This window comes from Pseudophryne corroboree, chromosome 4 (assembly GCF_028390025.1).
Source record: "Pseudophryne corroboree isolate aPseCor3 chromosome 4, aPseCor3.hap2, whole genome shotgun sequence".
Taxonomy (NCBI): Eukaryota; Metazoa; Chordata; class Amphibia; order Anura; family Myobatrachidae; genus Pseudophryne; species Pseudophryne corroboree.
Window position 1 is genome coordinate 243,462,708 of NC_086447.1, and position 27,178 is coordinate 243,489,885.

The 27,178-nt window shown below is 46.9% G+C and overlaps 1 protein-coding gene and 1 pseudogene across 8 annotated transcripts in view; one reads left to right on the forward strand and one right to left on the reverse strand.

Moving 5' to 3' along the window:
• Positions 1-27,178, reverse strand: part of U2SURP (U2 snRNP associated SURP domain containing) — a 337,154-nt gene that overhangs the window by 223,650 nt on the left and 86,326 nt on the right. For all 8 annotated transcript variants that reach the window (XM_063915979.1, XM_063915980.1, XM_063915981.1 and 5 more), the window contains 2 exons: positions 20,635-20,702; positions 8,684-8,778 (listed from right to left, as the gene is read on the reverse strand). In XM_063915979.1, the coding sequence (XP_063772049.1) occupies positions 8,684-8,778; positions 20,635-20,702 (163 nt within the window). The remainder of the gene's footprint in view (positions 1-8,683; positions 8,779-20,634; positions 20,703-27,178) is intronic.
• LOC134913063 (5S ribosomal RNA) lies at positions 24,290-24,408 on the forward strand (annotated as a pseudogene).

Here is a 27,178-nt window from a genome sequence, read left to right on the forward strand (position 1 = left end):
AACAGACAGGGCCCCTGTTGCACAAGTCCTGTCCTAGAGGCAGAGGCCACAGGTCCTCTGTGAGCATTTCTTGCAGATCTGGATTCCAAGTCCTTCTTGGCCAATCCGGAACAAAAAGAGTATTGTTCTCACTCCTCTTTTCCTTATGATTCTCAGCACCTTGGGTATGAGAGGAAGAGGAGGAAATACATAGACCGACGGGAACACCCGTAGTGTCACCAGTGCGTTCACAGTTATCGCCTGAGGGTCTCTTGACCTGGCGCAATATCTCTGCAGCTTTTTGTTGAGGCGGGATGCCATCATGTCCACCTGTGGCAGTTCCCACCGACTTGCAATCTGCATGAAGACTTCTTGATGAAGTCCCCACTCTCCCGGGTGGAGGTCGTGCCTGCTGAGGAAGTCTGCTTCCCAGTTGTCCACTCCCGAAATGAACACTGCTGACAGTGCACTTACGTGATTCTCCGCCCAGCGAAGAATTCTGGTGGCTTCTACCATCGCCACCCTGCTCCTTGTGCCGCCTTGGCGGTTTACATGAGCCACTGCGGTGTTATTGTCTGACTGAATCAGAACCGGTTGGTCGCGAAGCAGGTACTCCGCTTGACGTAGGGCGTTGTATATGGCCCTTAGTTCCAGGATGTTGATGTGAAGGCAAGTCACCTGACTTGACCACAGCCCTTGGAAATTTCTTCCCTGTGTGACTGCCCCCCACCCTCGGAGGCTTGCATCCGTGGTCACCAGGACCCGGTCCTGAATGCCGAATCTGCGACCTTCGAGAAGGTGAGCACTCTGCAGCCACCACAGGAGAGACACCCTGGCCCTGCGGGATATGGTGATTAACCGATGCATCTGAAGATGTGATCCGGACCACTTGTCCAGTAAGTCCCATTGGAAGGTCCTCGCGTGGAACCTGCCGAAGGGAATGGCCTCGTATGATGCCACCATCCTTCCCAGGACTCGAGTGCAGTGATGCACTGACACCTGTTTTGGTTTTAATAGATTCCTGACCAGTGTCACGAGCTCCTGAGCTCTCTCTATCGGGAGATAAACCCTTTTCTGGTCTGTGTCTAGGATCATGCCTAGGAGAGGCAGATGAGCTGTACGAACCAACTGCGACTTTGGAATATATAGAATCCAGCCGTGTTGCCGTTACACTTCCAGAGAAAGTGATACGCTGTTCAGCAACTGCTCTCTTGATCTCGCTTTTATGAGGAGATCATCCAAGTACGTGATAATAGTGACACCTTGCTTCCGCAGGAGCACCATCATTTCCACCATTACCTTGGTGTATATTTTCCTCAGGGCCGTGGAGAGACCAAACGGCAACGTCTGAAATTGGTAATGACAATCCCGTACCGCAATTCTGAGGTACGCCTGATGAGGTGGATAAATGGGGACATGAAGGTATGCATCCTTTATGTCCAGAGTCACCATAAAATCTCCACCTTTCAGGCTTGCAATGACCGCTCTTAGCGATTCCATCTTGAACTTGAACCTTTTCAGGTATATGTTCAGGGATTTTAAATTCAATATGGGTCTGACCGAACCGTCTGGTTTCGGGACTACAACATGGTCGAATAATAACCCCCTCCTTGTTGAAGGAGGGGAACCTTGACCACCACCTGTTGAAGATACAATTTGTGAATTGCAGTTAACACTGTTTCCCTCTCGTGGGGGGAAGCCGGCAGGGCCGTCGGTGAGGGGGCATCTTCTCAAAGTCCAGCTTGTATCCCTGAGACACAATATCTATTGCCCAGGGATCTAACAGGGAGTGAATCCACTTGTGGCTGAACTTACGAAGGCGTGCCCCCACCGGGCCTAGCTCCGCCTGTGGAGCCCCAGCGACATGCGGTGGATTTTAGAGAGGCTGGGGAGGACTTCTGTTCCTGGGAACTAGCTGTGTTGTGCAGCTTCTTTCCTCTGACCCCGTCTCTGGCAAGAAAGGACGCACCTCGGACTTTCTTGTTTCTTTGTTCGCAAGGCTGCATTTGATAATGTCGTGCTTTCCTAGGCTGTGCAGGAATATAAGGCAAAATATCAGAATTACCAGCTATAGCTGTGGAGACCAGGTCCGAGAACCCTTCTCCACACAATCCTCAGCCTTCCATATGCCTCTTAAGTCGGCATCATCTGTCCATTGCATATTCTACAGGACACGTCAAGCAGAAATCGACATAGCTTTGACTCTAGGACCCAGTATACTCATGTCTCTTTGGGCATGTTTATATATATATATATATATATATATATATATATATATATTTATATCTCTTAAGACAGCATCTTTAATATATATATCTCTCTCATATATATATATATATATATATATATATATATATATATATATACACATACATACATACATACATACATATACATACATACATACTAGGGTCTCAATTTCTGCTGATAAGGTACCTGTTCACGCTGCCACAGCGCTATAAACCCATGCCGACACAATCGCCGGTCTAAGTAGTGTACCAGAATGTGCACGCTATCTGCAGGATCCCTGAGAATAGCTGTTACGTCAGGGCTACCTTTTGGGCAAACGTGACACCCTAGGGGAAGATTCCCATCATATCCTGGCCCTAGTAGGGAAAGGATACTGCCTGAGAATTCTTTGTGGAAACTGCAGTCTCTTGTCTGGAGATTCACGCTCTTTTTCATCATGAGAGGAGGGAAATTTACCTCAGCTTTCTTCCCCTTAAACATGTGTACCCTTGTGTCAGGGACAGATGAGTCATCAGTGATATGCAAATCATCTTTTATTACAATAATCATATATTGAATACTTTTCTGCCATTTTGGCTGTAACTTTGCATTATCGTAGTCGACACTGGAGTCAAACTCCGTGTCGATATCAGTGTCTATTATTTTGGATAGTGAGCATTGTGAGACTCTGAAGGTCTCTGCGACATAGGGACAGACATGGGTAGATTTCCTGTCTGTTCTCTAATCTTTTGTGCAATAAATTCACCTTAGCACTTAATTACACATATCCAAACAGGTGTCGGCGTTGTCGACGGAGACATCCCTCTCACACACATATTTGCTCCATCTCCTCCTTAGGGGAGCCTTTTACCTCGGACATGTCGACACACACGTACCGACACACCACACACTCAGGGAATGCTCATCTCTTTGGAGAGACAGAGAGAGAGTATGCCAGCACACACCCCAGCGCTATTAACCCAGGAATAACACAGTAATTTAATGTTAACCCAGTACCTGCTGTTTATATTGATTTTTGCACCTAATTATGTGCCCCCCCCCCTCTCTTTTTACCCTCTTCTACCGTGTAACTGCAGGGGAGAGACTGGGGAGCTTCCTCTCAGCGGTGCTGTGGAGAAAAAACATGGCGCTGGTGAGTGCTGAGGAAGAAGCCCCGCCCCCTCGACGGCGGGCTTCTGTCCCGCTTTCATGTACAATTTTGGCGGGGGCTCATACATATATACAGTGCCCAGCTGTATATTATGCAAACTTTTGCCAAAGAGGTCTCTAATTGCTGCCCAGGGCGCCCCCCCCCCCTGCGCCCTGCACCCTTACAGTGACCGGAGTATGTGGGTGTAGTGTGGGAGCAATGGCGCACAGCTGCAGTGCTGTGCGCTACATCATATGAAGACTGGAGTCTTCTGCCGCCGATTTCGAAGTCTTCTTGCTTCTTTCACCCGGCTTCTGTCTTCCGGCTCTGCGAGGGGGACGGCGGCGCGGCTCCGGGATCGGACGACAAAGGGTGAGATCCTGTGTACGATCCCTCTGGAGCTAATAGTGTCCAGTAGCCTAAGAAGCAGGACCTATCTTCAGACAGTAGGGCTGCTTCTCTCCCCTCAGTCCCACGATGCAGGGAGTCTATTGCCAGCAGAGCTCCCTGAAAATAAAAAACCTAACAAAATACTTTCTTATAGCAAGCTCAGGAGAGCTCACTAAGTAGCACCCAGCTCGTCCGGGCACAGATTCAAACTGAGGTCTGGAGGAGGGACATAGAGGGAGGAGCCAGAGCACACCAGAATCTAAATTCTTTCTTAAAGTGCCCATGTCTCCTGCGGAGCCCGTCTATTCCCCATGGTCCTTACGGAGTCCCCAGCATCCACTAGGACGTTAGAGAAACCTTGTCTTCGTTGTGCAGGGGGAACTGGAATTATCACTCCTGACTGAAGCAACGTCTGAACTGCCTCTTGCAAAAAGCCTGACCTTCATTTCCACTAAAGACGGGCTGGTACAAAAAAACATTTGAGGAGGGTGTTTCTGGAAAGCAAATGCTTAACCGTGAGATACCGCTTCTTGCACCCAGGTATCTGTGGTAGACTGCTGCCAGATCTGTCCAAACTGAAGAAGTCGGCCTCCCACCGTGGGTTCCCCCAGGTGGAGGCTTGCAACATCAGGCTGATGGCTTATTTTCTGATTTGGAAGCTGGTCCTTTGGTAGCCCAATGCTTTTTAGTCTTACCAGACTTGTTGGATTGGGACTGTTTTCCATCACCATTTCCTGTTCCTTGATTCCGAAAGGGTCGAAAAGCTAGAAATCTAGGCTTGAATTTGTGTGTGGAAGGAAACTTCACTTTCTTGGAGTCTGCTTCTGACTCCAAAATACTGTTTAACTCTTTACCAAAAAGAATATCTCCAGTAAAAGGCAAAGACTCCAGAACCTTTCCCTTGTACATAGCCAAACAGCTCTGTGAGCTGCTACTGCTGAGGCTGATGCCTGAGAGGCAATTGTACCCATATCCAAGGTTGTTTCTTCCATAAATGTCGCCGCCTGTTTGATATGTGCAATTTGAGATTTTTGCTCTCTAGTTGCCATTGAAAGATCCTCCTCCAATGCATCAGCCCAGGCTGCCACTGCCTTTGCCATCCAGGCTGAGGCCATGGCTGGTCTTATGATTGCCCCAGACAAGGAAAACATTGTTTTTAAAATGGTTTTAAGAAAACCTTCAATTCTCCTAACCGAGACATCATTTAAAGAAGTTGACGGCAGAGGTAATGTAGATTTTCGCACCAGTCGAATGACATGCGTATCTACTTTGGGAACCACCTCCCTTTTTAAACAGTCCCCAAGCGAAAGAGGATTATTGGAATTCCATTTCCTTGGAATTCTAAACTTCTTACTGGGCATAACCCAAGCCTCTTGCATAATTTCCGTCAGCTGCTCTGACCCAGGAAACTCAGTCCTAGCTGTTTTAAGACGTTTAAACACAGGTGTCTTAGATTTTAACACAGGCTCTGCCGCCTCCTCTAAGGATAGAATGGCTTTCATTGCACTAATCAGCTCAGATATGTCTACTAAGCTGAGGTCTTCCTCCTTGTCTCCGTATGCAAACCCATAGTGTGATGAGTCCTCCTCCTCTGACGAGTCCTCATCTGAAACATGTGTAGACTGTGAAGATGTTGTTTCATATAGATGCGATTTACTTACCACCGGCCTTTCAGCCTGTTTTTGATGAGAGGCTGCCGCTTTCCCTGCTGAATGTAATAAACCCCAGGTGGAAGGTTGCATGTAAGGGTTAACAGGGTAACCTATCCCTGGTATCGGAGCTGGCATTATCGGCTCAGCTTTACTGGGTAATGTCTGTGCAAAAAGTAACCCATGGGGGTTCAACGTGAACCTGTGCCTGCCTTAAATTATAAAGCTAAAACAATTTGCACATAATCCATTTTGAACCAGATCCTGAGAGGTTAACCCAGCTTTGCAAGACAAACATGAAATGAGTGTTGGTGCGGCTGTGGAAAGTGTATTTTCCTCACCCTTGCCGCTCTCAGACATGATAAATAAATCACACACCTGTACAGTGTTACTACACAATTTGTGACAGTAATCACTTTAAAATTTGTTAGTGACATACAATCCAACCCTAACCTGCTTTGCACCAGCATTGAGGATCAGAATACACAGAAAAACTGACAGTAATAAAGTCAACAATCACACTAGCAATCAGTCACAGGTTAGGACTGGGGCTTATTCTTCACTGATGCCCTCCTACATTTCAGCGATACCTATTTACCAACATCTTTACAACAACTGCTTTTTGGAAGCTGATCATCTCATGAGATCCTCCGGTGTATCCCGCACTATGGAAAGGAACAGTGCCGCCTCCCGACTGTGACAGCTATCGATAACGGGGGCCGTCCACAGATGACAAGCAAACACGCTGCTGGCCGTGAGTAAAGTGGACATTTTGCTATTTGGCCCTAAGCACAGCGGGAGTAGACATACAAGCCTTGTATGTATGCACGGACACTAAAGTTCAACAGCAAATACACCTGGCCGCTTTGCGGCTTTAATTAGCGGGAGTTGAAAGCCGGCCGCCCGGCCCTTATATACAGAGATCTCAGAGAGCATGTGCAAATGCTCACAGCTGCACCAAAACGTTTAAATCTATCAGTTGTTCCTTTATTCCAGGACTGACACCTTGATCTGGACTTTAATATAGGAGTATTCCTTACTGCGAATCATTAATCTGGATGTGGTGGAAGTGTCCCATTATTAAGGTTTTACCTGCTGCAGTAGGGGGAGTTTTTATTTTTTATTTTTAATGTGTACGTGTTTATAATTGTAATTATTCTTATTTTATATGTAATAAATTGGATATAAAATTATATGCGCTCTCTGATAATATATTATCCTCTTTGTGCTGTTTTTTTGGTGGACAGGTCAGTACTGTCCAGTTGAGAGCTGCTTTTTTGATATAAACGACCAATTCTATTGGTCAGGTGGCCAGGAGGCGCTGGAAATATTTGTTTTTCTTTTTTTCTTATTAGTATAATAAGCAATATGAGCACAATCAACTACAAATATATTTCAAGTATGTAGGAGAAACATATTACTGCATTACCTTATATAGGAGTTTTAACCGTATTCAGTCGCACAGCGAAAGAAAACAGCAGCAATAGTTTACAAACTCATATGCATCAGGAACTTATCCAACTATTCAAACTCAAAGGTAGATAGAGACTTAGTGCTGTATTACCTGGCTCAGGAGAGTGGGATACAAGGAGACTTCACCCTGCTTCCAGGATCGATCAATACATTAGCGAACGTTGAGTGGATCCAGACGCTAATAGTGTATACACTTACCCCGTGAACCTACAGTGAACACAGACGCCCAAGTGAACACTGACACACCAGTCACACAGCCGCCTATGCTGCTATTGAGTCCTTTTAGTTACACAGCGTCTCAGATGGAAGTGGGAACTCAGATCATGGCGGTAAACTCGGAGGAAACTGGTCATGAACCGGGGGGGATGACCAAGGGAGCGTCTGACTCCCCACTACTGACATCAACCCTAGGGATCACGGCCTCATACTACCCCACTGGAGCCTATGTTTCCTAGGGCCTAGCGCTGGTGCACCATAGGTGGCAGAACAGTCAGCAACTGTATGGTAGTCTCCTCACAAAACAGTGCGGCTGTGTCAGTGTTCCCCATCTAAGCGGAACAGATGCCTTACCTTCTCCACATGCTCCAGCCACAGCCTGGTAAGGTCTGCTGGACTTGCTAGTACATCCTACACAGCCATCCGCCAAAACAGCACTATACACGTGGGTAAGTCTTGTTGCGACCCGGTGGAGAGTTGAAGGAATGACTCTTTCTAAGGTACGTATAAGACGCTTTTTAGACAAGATCGCTCAAAAAAACAAAAAAATAGACTATAAAAATAAAATTAAAAAAAGCTTATTGCTGCTAAAAACCAGCCGCCCATTGACCATGATCCGGCTCCTGCCGCACCAAACAAAAAAATGATTTGCCTGAGCCAGGAGGCGGGGATATATGGACGGGCCCGTTGCATGCTGGGAGGCCGATAGCTTTGACAGATTGGTGCAAATTCGCTGTCGCGTCATCGTATCCCAATGTTATGCTGTGGATAACCTGTGGACCCTGCCAGAGAAATCGGGGTACACAACCGCTGACGCGCCCACAATATAGCAGCCGTTCAACTGAACAGCGGATAGATCAGCCAATGTGTACCCAGCTTTAGTCACAGAACTCATTTAGATACATATTAATGAAAGCACACTAACACAGCAAATATCTAGGCAGACAAACATGCAATATTAAACAAATCCAGTCTATATTATAGAAACAATTTCATAGGTTACATTATTCTCCACATATTTCCATAGCATACAGAATATGTTATTAAGCAGGACCAGTTAATAACAAAAGGCAAGCTATTAGTACAACTCTTATACTTTTAATTGCAGTGCGCATTGCGTATATCACCAGAGGTAAAAAGCAGCCTCTGTAGGGATGATTTTCACATTAACAATGATCAAATTGTGCACTAAGGGGAATATTTACTAAGGTGCGGGTTTATAGAAGTGGAGATGTTGCCCAAAGCAACCAATCAGATTGTACTTTTCAGTTATCTAGAACCTTCTAGAAGATAATAGGTAGAATCTGATTGCTTGCTATGGGCAACATCTCCACTTCTATAAACCCGCACTTTAGTAAATATACCCCTAGGAGTCAGAGGATTGATGAGCAAAACACCAACCAGCCCAAATGATGGTACAGCTTGGTGGCTTAGTGGAAATGGGCATGCCTGGTTAAGTGGATTCTCAGACTTTTTGTGCTAAACTGGAAATGAATGCTACAAAAAATACATCCACTACAGTAGTAATAAGACCACATCAACAGTGTTAAAAAAAAAAAAAAAAACCTGCATATAGAAAAATAAGAAAGTTTCTTACGTGGACGTCTCTGTCCCTCAGCGTCTGATTGTGGAGGTTCAAATCTGCTCATTCTGCCTTTTGTTTTGTGCCGTTCATCCCTCTCCTCTTGAATCCTACAACAAATTGAAATCAGGAAACTGTATCCAAGCAGTATATAATATATTCCAGATATACACAAAACAAAAAATGTAAAAACAAGTATAAAGTAAAAATATTCCAAATGGAAGTCCAGATAATAATGACCCCACAACTGGAAGTATTAGATCTTAATGCTAAGGCTATCTCATCCACAACTGTCCGAATCAGTTATTTGATGAGATAAAAATAACCTCTAAGTAGTAGCAGGGTTTTCACAGATCCAGTTCTTCCAGTGGTGTAAGTCCTCACAACCAAAGCGGTTTCCATTAACATCTTTATCAACCTTGAGATAGCCAGGCTCAGCAGGATTGCAGCAGCCACAATCACTTCATATGGCAGCAAGAAGCAGCAAGGGTCCAGCCACAGCAGTAGCTGTGGCACGAAGAAACGCCTCAGGGGCCATACTGTATATCCGGGCATACTGCAGTGGAGAGTCCTCCACACAGGGGGACCAGGCAGTAGCAGTCATGGAGGTGGGAGATTGGCGGCCCAGAAGTTACAAAGCTGTGAATGGCCACTCAGATGGGGCAGCGCTACCTTACAGGAGAAATGGGAGACTGGTACCCAGAAAGGCAGTGTGTGCGGGAAAATCCCGAAATGCCAGACAGTGGTTCCGGAGATAATAGGATTTTAATTACCTACCAGTAAATCCTTTTCTCGTAGTCCGTAGAAGATACTGGGGTCCATTTAGTAACATGGGGTATGGACAGGTCCACTAGGAGCCATGGGCACTTTAAGAATTTTAAATTGCGGGCTGGCTCCTCCCTCTATGCCCCCCCCCGCCCCCTACTAGACTCAGTCTAGGAAACTGTGCCCAAGGAGACGGACATACTTTGTGAGAAAGATATAAAGGATAGTGGGGAGATTCCGAACCAGCACACACAACAAGAGGAAAGCCAAGCTAACCTAACTTGAAAACAGGAACAGCAACAGCTGAACCAATATTCCTTAACCAAATAACATTGCAGCAAGAATGAAGCACCGGGCGGGATACCAGTATCCTCTACGGACTGCGAGATAAGGATTTACCGGTAGGTAATTAAAATACTATTTTCTCTTATGTCCTAGAGGATACTGGGGTCCATTTAGTACCATGGGTATGTACCAAAGCTCCCAAACCGGGTAGGAGAGTGCTGAGGTTCCTGCAGAAGTGATTGACCAAACTGAAGGTCCTCAGAGGCCAAAGTATCGAACTTTTAGAACTTAGAAAACATGTTCGAACTCAGCCAAGTAGCTGCTTGGCAGAGATGTAAAGCCGAGACACCCCGGGCAGCCGCCCAGGATGAACCCACCGACCGAGTAGAGTGGGCCTGTACAGATTTTGGACATGGCAAACTTGCCATGGAATAAGCATGTTGGATAGTAAGTTTGATCCAGCATGCAATAATCTTCTTAGAAGCAGGACACCCAATCTTATTGGGATCATAAAGAACAAATAGCGAGTCCGTCTTTCTGTGACAAGCTATTCTTTTCACATACACCTTCAAAGCCCTCACAACATCCAAAGACTTTGAAGAAGTAGCAGAGGTGTCTGTGACAACCGGAACCACAATAGATTAGTTGATGTGAAATGCAGACACCACTTTAGGAAGAAATTGCTGACGAGTTCTGAGATCAGCTCTGTTCCCATGGAAAATGAAAATAAGAATTTACTTACCGATAATTCTATTTCTCGTAGTCCGTAGTGGATGCTGGGAACTCCGTAAGGACCATGGGGAATAGCGGCTCCGCAGGAGACTGGGCACAAAAGTAAAAGCTTTAGGACTACCTGGTGTACACTGGCTCCTCCCCCTATGACCCTCCTCCAAGCCTCAGTTAGGATACTGTGCCCGGACGAGCGTACACAATAAGGAAGGATTTTGAATCCCGGGTAAGACTCATACCAGCCACACCGTACAACCTGTGATCTGAACCCAGTTAACAGCATGATAACAGAGGAGCCTCTGAAAAGATGGCTCACAACAATAATAACCCAATTTTTGTAACAATAACTATGTACAAGTATTGCAGACAATACGCACTTGGGATGGGCGCCCAGCATCCACTACAGACTACGAGAAATAGAATTATCGGTAAGTAAATTCTTATTTTCTCTGACGTCCTAGTGGATGCTGGGAACTCCGTAAGGACCATGGGGATTATACCAAAGCTCCCAAACGGGCGGGAGAGTGCGGATGACTCTGCAGCACCGAATGAGAGAACTCAAGGTCCTCCTCAGCCAGGGTATCAAATTTGTAGAATTTAGCAAACGTGTTTGCCCCTGACCAAGTAGCTGCTCGGCAAAGTTGTAAAGCCGAGACCCCTCGGGCAGCCGCCCAAGATGAGCCCACCTTCCTTGTGGAATGGGCTTTTACAGATTTTGGCTGTGGCAGGCCTGCCACAGAATGTGCAAGCTGAATTGTACTACAAATCCAACGAGCAATAGTCTGCTTAGAAGCAGGAGCACCCAGCTTGTTGGGTGCATACAGGATAAACAGCGAGTCAGATTTCCTGACTCCAGCCGTCCTGGAAACATATTTTCAGGGCCCTGACTACGTCCAGCAACTTGGAGTCCTCCAAGTCCCTAGTAGCCGCAGGTACCACAATAGGCTGGTTCAAGTGAAACGCTGAAACCACCTTAGGGAGAAATTGAGGACGAGTCCTCAATTCTGCCCTGTCCGTATGAAAAATTAGGTAAGGGCTTTTATAGGATAAAGCCGCCAATTCTGAGACACGCCTGGCTGAAGCCAGGGCTAACAGCATTACCACTTTCCAAGTGAGATATTTTAAGTCCACAGTGGAGAGTGGTTCAAACCAATGTGATTTTAGGAACCCCAAAACTACATTGAGATCCCAAGGTGCCACTGGAGGCACAAAAGGAGGCTGTATATGCAGTACCCCCTTGACAAACGTCTGAACTTCAGGAACTGAAGCCAGTTCTTTCTGGAAGAAAATCGACAGGGCCGAAATTTGAACCTTAATGGACCCTAATTTTAGGCCCATAGACAGTCCTGTTTGCAGGAAATGCAGGAAACGACCCAGTTGAAATTCCTCTGTAGGGGCCTTCCTGGCCTCACACCACGCAACATATTTACGCCAAATACGGTGATAATGCTGTACGGTTACATCCTTCCTGGCTTTGATCAGGGTAGGGATGACTTCATCCGGAATGCCTTTTTCCTTCAGGATCCGGCGTTCAACCGCCATGCCGTCAAACGCAGCCGCGGTAAGTCTTGGAACAGACAGGGTCCCTGCTGGAGCAGGTCCTTTCTTAGAGGTAGAGGCCACGGGTCCTCTGTGAGCATCTCTTGAAGTTCCGGGTACCAAGTCCTTCTTGGCCAATCCGTCTTTACTCCTCTCCTTCTTATGATTCTCAGTACCTTGGGTATGAGAGGCAGAGGAGGGAACACATACACTGACTGGTACACCCACGGTGTTACCAGAGCGTCCACAGCTATTGCCTGAGGGTCCCTTGACCTGGCGCAATACCTGTCTAGTTTTCTGTTGAGGCGGGACGCCATCATGTCCACCTTTGGTTTTTCCCAACGGTTCACAATCATGTGGAAGACTTCTGGGTGAAGTCCCCACTCCCCCGGGTGGAGGTCGTGTCTGCGGAGGAAGTCTGCTTCCCAGTTGTCCACTCCCGGAATGAACACTGCTGACAGTGCTATCACATGATTTTCCGCCCAGCGAAGAATCCTTGCAACTTCTGTCATTGCCCTCCTGCTTCTTGTGCCGCCCTGTCTGTTTACGTGGGCGACTGCCGTGATGTTGTCTGACTGGATCAGCACCGGCTGACCTTGAAGCAGAGGTCTTGCTAGGCTTAGAGCATTGTAGATGGCCCTTAGCTCCAGTATATTTATGTGAAGTAATGTCTCCAGGCTTGACCACAAGCCCTGGAAATTTCTTCCCTGTGTGACTGCTCCCCAGCCTCTCAGGCTGGCATCCGTGGTCACCAGGACCCAGTCCTGAATGCCGAATCTGCGGCCCTCTAGAAGATGAGCACTCTGCAACCACCACAGGAGAGACACCCTTGTCCTTGGTGACAAGATTATCCGCTGATGCATCTGAAGATGCGACCCGGACCATTTGTCTAGCAGATCCCACTGGAAGGTTCTTGCGTGGAATCTGCCGAATGGGATTGCTTCGTAAGAAGCCACCATCTTTCCCAGGACCCTTGTGCATTGATGCACTGAGACTTGGCCTGGTTTTAGGAGATTTCTGACTAGTTCGGATAACTCCCTGGCTTTCTCCTCCGGGAGAAACACCTTTTTCTGGACTGTGTCCAGGATCATCCCTAGGAATAGAAGTCGTGTCGTAGGGATCAGCTGTGATTTTGGAATATTGAGAATCCAACCGTGCTGGCGCAGCACTATCTGAGATAGTGCTACCCCGACTTCCAACTGTTCCCTGGATCTTGCCCTTATCAGGAGATCGTCCAAGTAAGGGATAACTAAAACTCCCTTCCTTCGAAGGAGTATCATCATTTCGGCCATTACCTTGGTAAAGACCCGGGGTGCCGTGGACAATCCAAACGGCAGCGTCTGAAACTGATAGTGACAGTTCTGTACCACAAACCTGAGGTACCCTTGGTGAGAAGGGTAAATTGGGACATGTAGGTAAGCATCTTTGATGTCCAGAGACACCATATAGTCCCCTTCTTCCAGGTTTGCAATCACTGCTCTGAGTGACTCCATCTTGAATTTGAACCTTTGTATGTAAGTGTTCAAGGATTTTAGGTTTAAAATTGGTCTCACCGAGCCGTCCGGCTTCGGTACCACAAATAGTGTGGAATAGTACCCCTTTCCCTGTTGTAGGAGGGGTACCTTGATTATCACCTGCTGGGAATACAGCTTGTGAATGGCTTCCAATACTGCCTCCCTGTCTGAGGGAGACGTCGGTAAAGCAGACTTTAGAAAACGGCGAGGGGGGAGACGTCTCGAATTCCAATTTGTACCCCTGAGATACCACTTGAAGGATCCAGGGGTCCACTTGCGAGTGGGCCCACTGCGCACTGAACTTCTTGAGACGGGCCCCCACCGTGCCTGAGTCTGCTTGTAAAGCCCCAGCGTCATGCTGAGGACTTTGCGGAGGCGGGAGAGGGCTTTTGTTCCTGGGAACTGGCTGTTTGTTGCAGCCTTTTTCCTCTCCCTCTGCCACGGGGCAGAAATGAGGCGCCTTTTGCCCGCTTGCCCTTATGGGGCCGAAAGGACTGCGCCTGATAATACGGCGTCTTCTTAGGTTGAGAAGCTACCTGGGGTAAAAATGTGGATTTTCCAGCAGTTGCCGTGGCTACCAGGTCTGATAGACCTACCCCAAATAACTCCTTCCCCTTATAAGGCAATACTTCCATGTGCCTTTTAGAATCCGCATCACCTGACCACTGCCGCGTCCATAAACCTCTTCTTGCAGAAATGGACAGCGCGCTAACTCTTGATGCCAGTCGGCAAATATCCCTCTGTGCATCACGCATATATAGAAATGCATCCTTCAAATGCTCTATAGTCAGTAATATACTGTCCCTATCTAGGGTATCAATATTTTCAGTCAGGGAATCCGACCACGCCAGGCCCGGACTGCACATCCAGGCTGAGGCGATTGCTGGTCGCAGTATAACACCCGTGTGAGAGTATATACATTTTAGGATATTCTCCAGCTTTCTATCGGCAGGTTCCTTTAGGGCGGCCGTATCAGGAGAGGGTAGTGCTACCTGTTTAGACAAGCGTGTGAGCGCTTTATCCACCCTAGGGGGTGTTTCCCAACGTGCCCTATCCTCTGGCGGGAAAGGGTACGATGCCAATGACCTTTTAGGAATTATCAGTTTTTTATCGGGGGAAACCCACGCCTCATCACACACTTCATTCAATTCCTCGGATACAGGAAAAACTACAGGCAGTTTTTTCTCACCAAACATAATACCCTTTTTAGTGGTACTTGTATTATCAGAGATATGCAATACATTTTTCATTGCTTCAATCATGTAACGTGTGGCCCTAGTGGAAGTCACGTTTGTCTCCTCATCATCGACACTGGAGTCAGTATCCGTGTCTGTGTCTGCCATTTGAGGTAGCGGGCGTTTTAAAGCCCCTGATGGCGTTTGAGACCCCTGGACAGGCACAAGCTGAGTAGCCGGCTGTCTCATGTCGTCAACTGTCTGTCGTAAAGAGCTGACACTGTCACGCAATTCCTTCCATAAGGTCATCCACTCAGGTGTCGACTCCCTAGGGGGTGACAACTGTATAACAGGCAATTGCTCCGCCTCCATCTCATTTTCCTCCTCAAACATGTCGACACAATCGTACCGACACACCGCACACACACAGGGAATGCTCTGATAGAGGACAGGACCCCACTAGCCCTTTGGGGAGACAGAGGGAGAGTATGCCAGCACACACCAGAGCGCTATATATAGACAGGAATACCACTATAAAATGTGCTTTTCCCTTTATAGCTGCTGTTAGTATCAAAACTGCGCCAAATTAGTGCCCCCCTCTCTTTACCCTTTTCTGTAGTGCAGGACTGCAGGGGAGAGTCAGGGAGACGTCCTTCCAGCGGAGCTGTGATGGAAAATGGCGCCCGTGTGCTGAGGAGATAGGCTCCGCCCCCTTCTCGGCGGCCTTTTCTCCCGCTTTTTTGGCGAGTTCTGGCAGGGGTTAAAATACATCCATATAGCCCTGGGGGTTATATGTGGTGTATTTATGCCAGCCAAGGTGTTTTACATTGCTGCTCAGGGCGCCCCCCCCTAGCGCCCTGCACCCTCAGTGACCGGAGTGTGAAGTGTGCCTGAGTAACAATGGCGCACAGCTGCAGTGCTGTGCGCTACCTTGTTGAAGACTGATGTCTTCTGCCGCCGATTTTTCCGGACCTCTTCTTGCTTCTGGCTCTGTAAGGGGGCCGGCGGCGCGGCTCTGGGACCGAGCTCCGAGGCTGGGCCTGTGTTCGGTCCCTCTGGAGCTAATGGTGTCCAGTAGCCTAAGAAGCCCAATCCACTCTGCACGCAGGTCTGTTCGCTTCTTCTCCCCTTAGTCCCTCGATGCAGTGAGCCTGTTGCCAGCAGGTCTCACTGAAAATAAAAAACCTAAAACTAAACTTTCACTAAGAAGCTCAGGAGAGCCCCTAGTGTGCACCCTTCTCGGCCGGGCACAAAAATCTAACTGAGGCTTGGAGGAGGGTCATAGGGGGAGGAGCCAGTGCACTCCAGGTAGTCCTAAAGCTTTTACTTTTGTGCCCAGTCTCCTGCGGAGCAGCTATTCCCCATGGTCCTTACGGAGTTCCCAGCATCCACTAGGACGTCAGAGAAATAGGGATTTTTGTGAGACAAAGCTCCCAGCTCCGACACACGTCTTGCTGAAGCCAAGGCCAACAGTGTGACGGTCTTTCACGTAATATATTTTACGTCCACCTCTTGTAACGGCTCAAACCAGTCCGATTGGAGGAAATGCAGCACCACATCGAGATCCCAAGGTGCCGTGGGAGGCACAAAGGGAGGTTGGATGTGTAGAACACTTTTCAAGAACTTCTGGACCCCAGGGAGAGAAGCCAACTGTTTCTGAAAGAAAATGGACAATGCCGAAATCTGGACTTTTATGGAGCCCAGGCGTATGCCAACATCAACTCCGGCTTGTAGAAAAAGCAGGAAACGTCCCAGATAGAATTCCACTGCAGAAAATCTTCTGTTCTCACACCAAGAGACGAGTTTCTTCCAAATACGATGGTAATGCTTAGACGTTACCCCTTTCCTGGCTTGGATCATAGTCGGGATAACCTTGTTAGGGATCCCTCTCCAGGCTAGAAGCAGCCGTTCAACTTCCATGCCGTCAAAAATAGCCGCGGAAAGTCCTGATAGACGAACGGGCCCTGTTGCAGAAGATCCTTGCGAAGAGGTAGAGGCCACGAATCTTCGAGGAGCATCTCCAGAAGATCTACATACCAGGCCCTACTTGGCCAGTCCGGAGCAATCAGAATTGCTTGAACCTTTTCTCTTTTTATTCTTTTTAGAATTCTTGGGATCAGAGGAAGTGGAGGAAACACGTACACCATCTGATAGACCCATGGAATAGTCAAGGCGTCTACCCCCACCGCCTGTGGGTCTCACGACCTGGAACAATACCGCTTGAGCTTCTTGTTGAGACGAGAGGCCATCATGTCAATCTGTGGAAATCCCTGTCGACTTGTCAAGCACCTGAACACTTCCGGGTGAAGGCCCCACTCCCCGGGTGCAGGTCGTGTCTGCTGGGGAAGTCTGTTTCCCAGTTGTCTACTCCCGGAATGAAGATCGCTGACAACACCACAGCGTTTCTTTCTTGCCAGAGGAGAATTCTTGACACCTCTGACATTGCTGGTCTGCTTTTCATTCCGCCCTGTCTGTTTATGTGCGTTACTGCCGTCACATTGCTCGACTGAACCTGAATGGCCCGAACTTGAAGATGTGAGGCCTGCAGAAGGGCGTTGTATACAGCCCTGAGTTCCAGAATGTTGATTGGAAGGACGAATTCCTGACGTGACCATCTTCCTTGAAACTGCACCCCCTGAGTGACTGCTCCCCAACCCCTGAGGCTTGCGTCTGTGGTTAGCAGAATGCAGTTCTGAATTCCGAACCTCTGACCCTCGACGAGGTGAGAAGTCTGTAGCCACCACAGAAGGGAGATCCTGGCCTTTGGCGACAGACGGATCATCTGGTGCATGTGAAGATGCGATCCGGACCATTTGTCCAACAGATCGAGCTGGAAGGGTCTTGCGTGAAACCTTCCATATTGAAGAGCCTCGTAAGAGGCCACTATTTTCCCCAGAAGGCTAATGCACAGATGCACCGATACCCGAGTTGGCTTCAGGACATCCCGAACCATCGACTGGATTACTAATGTTATTTCTAAAGGAATGGAAGCTTTCGTGTTGGCTCTAGGTGAGATTTCGGAAGGTTCAGAATCCACCCATGATCCTGGAGAAGTTTGGTTGAGAGAGCAATGCTGTCCAGCAACCTTTCCCTGGACGGTGCTTTTATGAGGAGATCGTCCAGGAACGGAATTATGTTCACTCCCTGTTTGCGGAGTAGAAACATCATCTCTGCCATCACCTTGGTGAATACCCTCGGTGCCGTGGAGAGACCAAATGGCAGGGCTTGGAACTGGTAGTGACAGTCCTGCAGTGCAAACCGGAGATAAGCCTGATGAGGCGGCCAGATCGGAATATGAAGGTACGCATCCTTGATATCCAGAGACACTAGGAATTCCCCCTGCTCCAGCCCCGAGATCACTGCTCTCGGAGATTCCATCTTGAATTTGAACACACGTAGGGTTCAACGACTTGAGGTTCAAAATTGGTCTTACTGAACAGTCCGGTTTCGGCACTACAAATAAGTTGGAATAGTGCCCCTTGTTTAATTGATGAGGTAGAACTGGAACAATGAGTCTGTACCAGTATTTGGATGGCATGTTGTAAAGTACTACCTACCTCTTGTGAAACTGGCAAGCCTGATTTGAAGAATCTGTGAGGTGGGAGCTCTTAGAACTGTAGCCCTGGGAAATAAGATTTATGACCCAGGGATCCTGGCACGAATTTGACCAGATCTGACTGAAGAATTGTAGACGTGCTCCCACCTGACAGCCTTCCAGGCATTGCAGTCCACCGTCATGCTGAAGTCTTTGAGGAAGCAGAGCCTGAGCTCTGTTCCTGAGCACCTGCTGTTGCTGGTTTGCGTGGTTTATCTCTTGCACCGCTGGAGGACATAGAAGCACCTCTGGATTTGCCCTTGCACTTGGCCATCCGAAAGGACTGTAACTTAGAAGCTGAAGAAGTCTTCTTGGTTGCGGAAGGAAGATACGTAGACTTACCCGCAGTAGCTGTGGAGATCCATTTGTCTAATTCATCTCCAAACAAGGCCTCTCCCGTGAATGGTAGGCCTTCCACGCCTTTCCTGGAATCCACGTAAGCAGTCCACTTGCGTAGCCATAAGCCCCTGCATGCCGACACTACCATAGCGGTGGTGCGTGCGTTAAGTACGCCTATTTCCTTTATGGCTTCCACCATAAAGTTCGCAGAGTCCTGTATATGCTGCAGGAGTAAGACAACATCCCCCCTAGATAAGGAATCCAACCCCTCAATTAGGTTACTTGACCATTTAGCAATGGCTTTAGTGATCCACGCACATGCAATAGTGGGTCTTTAGGCCAACCCAGCAGCTGTGTACAATGATTTGAGTGTAGTCTTCATTTCATGACCAGCCGTGTCTTTCAGGGAGGCTGCACCAGGAACAGGCAATACAATTTTACGTGACAGCCTAAAGACTGATGCGTCCACTATCGGTGGATTTTCCCATTTTTTCCTCCATAGGAAAAGATTAGAGCAACCTTATAGGGATCTGAAACTTCTTATCAGGATTAACCCATGCTTCTTCAAATAGGGTATTCAATTCCTTTCACGCAGGAAAAGTGACTGAGGACTTCTTCTTTTACATTAAAATAAGATTCCTCACTCTCTTCTGACACCTTGTCGGGAATATGCAGAACATCTCTGATAGAGGCTATTTCCTGTGACAGAGCTGCTGGATCCTCTCATAGTGAAGCCCCGCCCCTTCAATGGCGTGTGGTCTTCCCACCTTTTTTATACTGGCTGAGGAAACTGGTGCTTAAAATGGAGAAAACGGTTTTAAGGCTGTTGTGCCAGTATGGGTACCGTGAACACTGTACTGTGTCCAGAGACGCATTCTGCCCCGTATAGAAGCCGTGCGTCCCCGTATCCTCAAGCCGCTATAATGGGCCGCCGGCTCAGTACTCACCACTCTTCATTCTTCTGGCTCTGTTAAGGGTAGCGGCGTGCTGCGGAACTGTACGCTCGACATGGTGGGCTTGCGAATAGGTCCCTCAGCAGCTCAGTGTCCTGGCAGCGGGGAACGGGACCATTAACCCTTCAAGAGGTTGCCCCCCAAGTCCCATGAAGCAGGCAGGCTGGTGCCAACCAGTCCTGCCCGAAAATAACAAACAGATAAAATAAATCAGGAAAACTCTTCATGAGCTTCCATAAGCGTGACCGGCTCCTTCGGGCACATTTTCTAAATTGAGTCTGGTAGGAGGGGCACAGAGGGAGGAGCCAGCCCACACTATCAAATTCTTAAAGTGCCCATGGCTCCTAGTGGACCCAACTATACCCCATGGTACTAAATGGACCCCAGTATCCTCTAGGACGTAAGAGAAAACATGTTCCAAACACCACGGACAGGCGCCATGGGTGCCGCCCCCCCAGTGATCTGCACTGATTATGCAGATCACAGGTAGAAACAAGAGAGCGGAATCAGTGGTTCGCAGGTCCTATCCCGCTTATAGCTAGGCAGCTCGATCTCGTGTCTCCTATATGTGCCTGTAGATGTGTTCCGCTGCACTGTGCACAGCAAGGTTGAACACTGTGGCGGTTTGAATATCAGTTCTACAAATTCAGCGGGGGAATAGTTTTGGTATGCCATACCGTTGTATACCGCCACACTTCGGCCACTGTATAGAACAATATAACACTGATAACACAACTCAGAGCGAGCAAGGTTTGTCACTCGCGACAGCCCCTGTCCCACAGGAGATTAAATGCTAAATTCCTTACACAGCACACACATTTTATTTTATATTTTCAAAAGCCAATTAACATACCAGTATGTTATTGGAGTGTGGAAGTAAATGCACCTAAACCCAGGGAAAATATACAAACTCCACACATATAGGGCCCTAGTTGGGAATCAAATGCAAAATCCCAGTGCTGTGAGGCTGTAATATCATCATACATCAAATCTTATGGTAGAGCTAAGTATATTCCTAGCAGAGCGCAAATTCAACGATATTTATGTATATTCTTGAAAACAAACCACTTACTGCTTGAGTTCTTCTTTGAAAAGCTCCAAATTGCTTTTCTTCTTTTCTTTCTCACCTTTCTTTAATAGCTATTAATAACAGAAAGAAAGAAAAATAATAAGAGTATGCAGCAGTTTTGGTATAATAACAGTCATCAAAAAAAAAAAAAAAAATGAAATGCACATACTAAGTCAGCTCCCCTTACAAGTGCTTGTTTACATATACACCAGAAATGCTTCATAAATCCATTGCAAGCACATCTAATTCATCACTAGTTTTCTTTTACTTACCCAGCACAAACTACGGGCTGGTGGCCGAGTGGTTTTAGAATAGTGGAGCCAGTCAAATACCTCCCTCTATCCTTCTGACTTTCTTCACTCTATCTCTCTATGTATTATTGAGTGTGATGGTGGAAAATTGTATACGTCTCTACAATGGCAGGCAATAAGGCGTCACAAAAATTGTTAGTCTGTGCGAAATTTAACAAAAAAGCTCACGGACAATTTCTCCCTGTGTGAGGCATGTGCTTTGGAGGTTACGTTAGTTAACTGGTTCCAAGACGCTAATTTTACCCCCAGGGCAGTAGCGCTAACAGGAACCATCTCATAATTACATACTGAGGTGGCTGCTTTGCGGAAGACTCGTGAGACGGTTAGGGAGATTCCTCAAAATGGTGTACTGTACCTTCTATTGCTACAGAACAACCTTGGGTGTCAGGATTTAGTCAGGTTGGTAGAGGGTCTCACAAAACGCTTGGACTCGTCCAGTAAACAGACAGACAGTGTTCAAGGCTAAGAAACGTCCAGTGCCCTTAATTCTTCAGTCCGATGAATCCGGAGAAGAAATTCTCTCAGGACGAAGCCGATGATCGTGAGTAGGGCGAAATTACAGACGAAGATCATGAAGTTCTACCAGAACCTTCTCATGGGGTTGAACCTCTTATTTTAGCTATAAAACAAGTTTTGAACGTTTCCGAGACTACAATACTGGAGTCGCCAGATACTGCGTTATTTGGTAGAAAACACAGTTCTTCGGTCACGTATCCTTTTTCAAAGAAGCTGGATTATCAGCTGACGGAGGCTTGGAAAAACCCGGACAATCTATTTCAGATGCTTTAGTATTTATCCGTTTCCATCGGCTATGACGGATAAATGGGAGAAGCCACCTCGAGTGGACTCCTCTCTTTCCAGGTTGTCAAAGAAAACGGCATTACCTGTCCCGGGAGCAACTTCTTTGAAAGACCCCTCTGACAGGAAGTTGAACACCATGTTAAAGTCAGCTGGGGTTGCATTTGGTGAGTTCCTGGGTGAACAAGGCAGTGGAGCATTGGGCCACTAAGTTGATGTGAAAGATATACAAGAGGGGGTTTCGTTAGAAGACTTAGTTATCGTAGCAGAACACATTAAAGAATTAGCTATATACTTAGGAGAAGCGGCTAGAGATATCGGACAAGTTAACTCGAGGATCTCAGCAGCAACTATTGCAGCTAGAAGAGCCCTTTGGTTGAGGTCATGGCAAGTAGACACGTAGTCAAAAAGAGCGGCAGAGGCCCTCCCGTTTACAGGTGACATTCTTTTTGGAAAAGAACTAGACACGTTAATTCTACAAGCTACGGGTAGTAAATCTACCTTCTTACCGACCCTTCCACCACCGTCTAAACGCTCTTATACTGGAACCTCCTTTCGATCCTTTTGCTCCACTCAACCTTTTAGAGGATGTGGAAGAGCTACACCCTTGTGAGGTAGAGGTCGCTGCAAGCAACCAGTCGCTGCTCGTCGTCAAGACCCAAAGCCTACAGAAAAGACCATGGCATGACGTTCTCCCTTCCCACCGGGGCCCAGGGAAGGTGGTAGCGCGGCTTCGAAGTTTACAGGATGTTTGGTTCAAAATATCAGACAATGCGTGGATTCGCAAAATCATCTCTCAAGGGTACAAGTTGGATTTCGACGTTTTACCGCCAAAGAAATATTTTAGGACAAGTCTTCCCATCCTTCTGGACAAACGTTTAGCCCTTCAAGGTGCAACATGGACCTTAGTAGAATCAGCTGTGCTAATGCCGGTACCACCGAGTCAACGGAAAAAGGGTTACTATTCCAATCTTTTCGTAGTTCCAAACCCAGACGGTACGGTAAGACCAAGCCTGAACCTGAATCCATTAAATCAGTTTCTGTGTTATTACCGGATCAAGATGGAGTCGCTCAACTCAGTGATTTCGAGCCTGGAACCCAAGGAATTCATGATATCTCTAGACATCAAGTATGTATATCTCCACATTCCGATCTGGGACCCTCACCAAGCGTTTCTCTGGTTCGAGATTCAACATGATAATTTTCAGTTTAGAGCCTTACCATTCAGACTGTCCACAGCATCCAGAGTGTTTACCAAGGTCATGTCAGTTATGACTGCTCACCTCAGCTCATTGGAAATCACAATAATACTATACCTAGACGACCTCCTCCTCAAGGTTCCATCCGATCTCATTTTCCAGAAGCATGCTCTATTAACATACAATGTGTTGGAAGAACATGGATGGATAATCGATTTTCGGAAATCCAATCTTCAGCCATCACAGCTTTTCCAGTTTTTCGCTGTGATCCTGGACACCAATGTACAGAGAGTTTTTCTGCCACAAGACAAAGCTCTGAGTACACAGAAACTGGTCCGGGCTGTTCTCAAGCCACGATGGGTATCAGTCCATTTATGCATTAGTCTGCTTGGGAAGATGGTAGCTGCTTTCAAAACTCTGGAGTTCGGACATTTTCATTCACATCCTTTCCAGCTGGACCTGTTACATCAATGGTCAGGGTCGCATCTACACGTTCAACAGTTAGTCTAACTCGTAGACACGACTTTCGCTTCTTTGGTGGCTCCAGCTGCACAATCTCACTGCGAGCCGGCGGTACAGTGTGTGGGACTGGACGCTCCTCACGACGGAGCCTCAAGGGATGGGGCGTGGTTGTGTTGGACTCCCATCTTTAGGGCCACTGGTCTCCCCAAGAATCACTGTTGCCAATAAATGTGTTGGAACCGAGAGCGATCTACAATGTGCTGGTACAAAACGCCCACATTCTTCGATTCGAGGCAGTAAAAGCTCAATCGGACAACGCGACTGCTGTAGCTTACGTAAACGAAAAAGGCGGATGTCACAGTCGCCAGGCGTCACGTATTCTCCAAAGGGCAGAACGCAACGCAGTAATTCTCTCGGCGGTACTCATTTCAAGAGAGGACAATTGAGAAGCAGACTACCTCAGACGTCAGGATCTACATCCGGGAGAATGGGCACTTCACCCGGAGGTATTCAACGATCTGATACAATGCTAGGGGTTATGACTAGACAGGGGGCGATCGGGCACCAGTGAGATTAATACAGTATTGATACTAGAAAACCAATGATTGCGGCAATTTTTCACTGACAATTTAACCAAAATCATACATTTCATACCTCTTGCTCACGCTTTACTATTTTTTCGTGGACTCTCATCCGCGATTCACAGAGCACAATACCACAGATGTGGGATTTGATGAGCTGTGTCTAACGCAGAAAGCAGATCCACCGATTTGTACTTTACTAATTCATCTCTTTTCTTGGCAAACTGTCCTCATTTCTTTCATCCCTTTATCTTTTTCTTATTTTCGTATATAGGTGCACTCTCATTGGTGTACTTTCATATAAATTCTCTACTATCATACCACGCTGCCAATGCCCGATCTCGTCCGATCTTGGAAGCCAAACAGCGTTGGGCCGGGTTAGTACCGGGAGAGGAGACTTCCTGCGAATACCCGGTGTTGTAGAGCAGGGACTATTTCCCTTCCTATGTGAGTTGCGACGCCAACAGTAGTATCACCACTAATTCTTACTTCCATGAGAATCTTTCATATCTGAGGCTTACGACTAATTATTGTGGCTCACGTCAGAAAGTCAGGCCCCTGTAAATGCAGAAGACTATCTATCGTTGAATTTAAGTAGCCCTATTGGGACGTACTTATCAAATAATCCTTATGACCACTCCTTGGTTCCATCAATGCAGATATTCTGTACTGGTCAGGGGAAATGGGGGTAAGACAATCAAATGTCTACAACCATTCCAATTACACATTGTGATTAAACAGACCAGAACATTTTAAAATCTTTATTATACCTTTCCTTTATATGGATCAGTTATATGGGTAATTTTGTTATAAACGTCAACATTTTAAGTATTTCTTTTTATATGTTATAGGAATTTTCCTTCCTCTCTAAAGAGTGCGCCCACACAAGAGCCTTCTTTCTCTCCCTTTTTCCTAGTACAATGCTAGGGGTGTCCAGATGTGGATTTCATGGCATCCCGTCTCAATCATCAGCTTCCAAGATACATCTCCAGATCCCGGGATCCTCAAGTGGAAGCTGTGGACGTTCTGACTGTACAACCTAGTTTACGTGTTTCCTCCGCTCCCTCTATTGTCTCGTATTCTCAAGAGAATCAAACGGGAGTCAATCATGGTGATCCTGGTGGCACTAGATTGGCCTCGGAGGGCTTGGTATTCAGACCTGCGCTTTCTTCTAGTGGACGATCCTTGACCTCTTCCTCTGTGTCCGGATCTACTCCAACGTGCATCCAGATTTACCACAGCTACATTTAACAGGATGGCTATTGAGGAAGACATCCTGAAAAGAAAAGGAATTCCAGATTGTGTGATCCCCACAATGTTGCAGGCACAAAAACCGTCTCTCCCAGTACTTAGTGTTTCTTCAAACAGGATTGGATTCCAGACTTCGTCTAGGATCCCTGAAGGTTCAGGTATTTGCTTTATCGATTTTTTTTTTCAGAAACGCCTAGCACTCCTGGCAGTTGTGCAAACCTTTCCACAAGGGGTTCTATGGTTACAAACTCTGTTTGTTCCACCTACAGCTCCTTGGGATTTATATCTGGTGCTGGAATTTCTACAATCAACCTGTTTTGAACCTTTGGAAGAAGCTGACCTTCGATATCTTACTTGAAACACTGTTTTTCTACTAGTCATAGGTTCAGCCCGGTGGGTTTCTGAATGGAGTACCTTTTCTTGCAGACCCCCCTTTTTGATTTTGCATCCTGATCGGGCGGAGTTGAGAACACATGCCTCTTTCCTTCCCAAGGTCGTGTTAGCTTTTCACATCAATCAGCCTATTGTGGTTCCATCTTTGCAGGACGATTCTAGGATACCTTCTTCTCTGGATGTAGGGAGAACCTTGAAGATTTACGTAGAGCGGACTGTGCCTTTTAGGAAGTCTAACGCTTTATTCGTGCTTTATGATGTCCCTGGTCGCGGGTGGCCTGCTACTAAGCAGACCCTGGCCCGGAGGATTAAGTTGAATGTTTCGTCAGGCCTATCTCCACCAGTCTAGGCGACCGCCAGTATCCATTGCTGCCCACTCTATGCATTCAGTTGGGTCTTCGTGGGCCGCTAGTGGGGGGGGCTACCACGTCTCAACTCTGTCGTGCAGCCATTTGGTCCAGTATTCATACATTTGCGAAATTCTACATGTTTGATACTTTTGCGGCTTCATCTTTACGGTTTGGCAGTCTTTTTTTTGCGAGGTCCTCAGTGATCTCCCGCCAAGGGGGGACATTTTGGGACGTCCCTACAGTCTCGATGTTGTGCCAGTGTCCCCTAGTGGCTGACAGAAAAAGGGAGGATTTTGGTACTTACCGATAAATCCCTTTTCCAGAAGCCATAGGGGACACTTTCCGCCCGCCTGTAGCTGTTCTCTTGCCTTCCTTGTTGTTCTGTTGTGTTTAATTGTATTATGCTCTCTTCCCTCGTATAGTTTCTGTTCTCTTGTTCCCGTCTCCTCTCAGCTAATTCTTAACTGAGGGATGATGGGGTATAGAGGGGGAGGAGCTTGTTTCACTTCTTAGATCATTTAAAGTGCCAGCTCCAGTGTCCCCTATGGCTTCCAAAAAAGGGATTTATCGGTAAGTACCAAAATCCTCCTTTTGTGGATACCCACAGACAAGTATAAATCAACCATACAATGTGTTTTTAAATGTACTGTTGTGAATAAAGCTCTTAAATGTGAAATCAGGAAACACCCATTTACTTGAAGCGGTTTTACACTTAACTCATAATGCAAGAGGATTGTGACTAGTCTTAACTATCAAAAAAGTCCAGGGGGGGGGGGGGGGGATATCACAGATCTTCAGTCATTAGCACCAGCAATAATTGAGCACCTGCAGAGACTGTGGAGATGATGGCAACTAGCGTTTAGGCACAAAGAATGATACAAAGATATACTTATGCATGACACTAAGTTAGGGCCTACCCCCAAATGCTTCCTGAATCCCAAGCAGAAATGTATGTGAAAACGAACAGTAAAACAACCTGATCAATACATTTCACTTACATTTCTTTCATTTATCTGAAAATGATAAATTAGAAAAAGTTTAATACAAAGCATTTCAAATCCTTTTGAATTTTAATTTCATAGAACACAAACAAGTTTTACATAGCTCTTGTAGCCAAGCCAAACGATTGTACTACCATATCTTAATAATTGTTCTGCAATTTTAAACAAATATTTTCTGGAATAATGGTGATATGCAAAGTA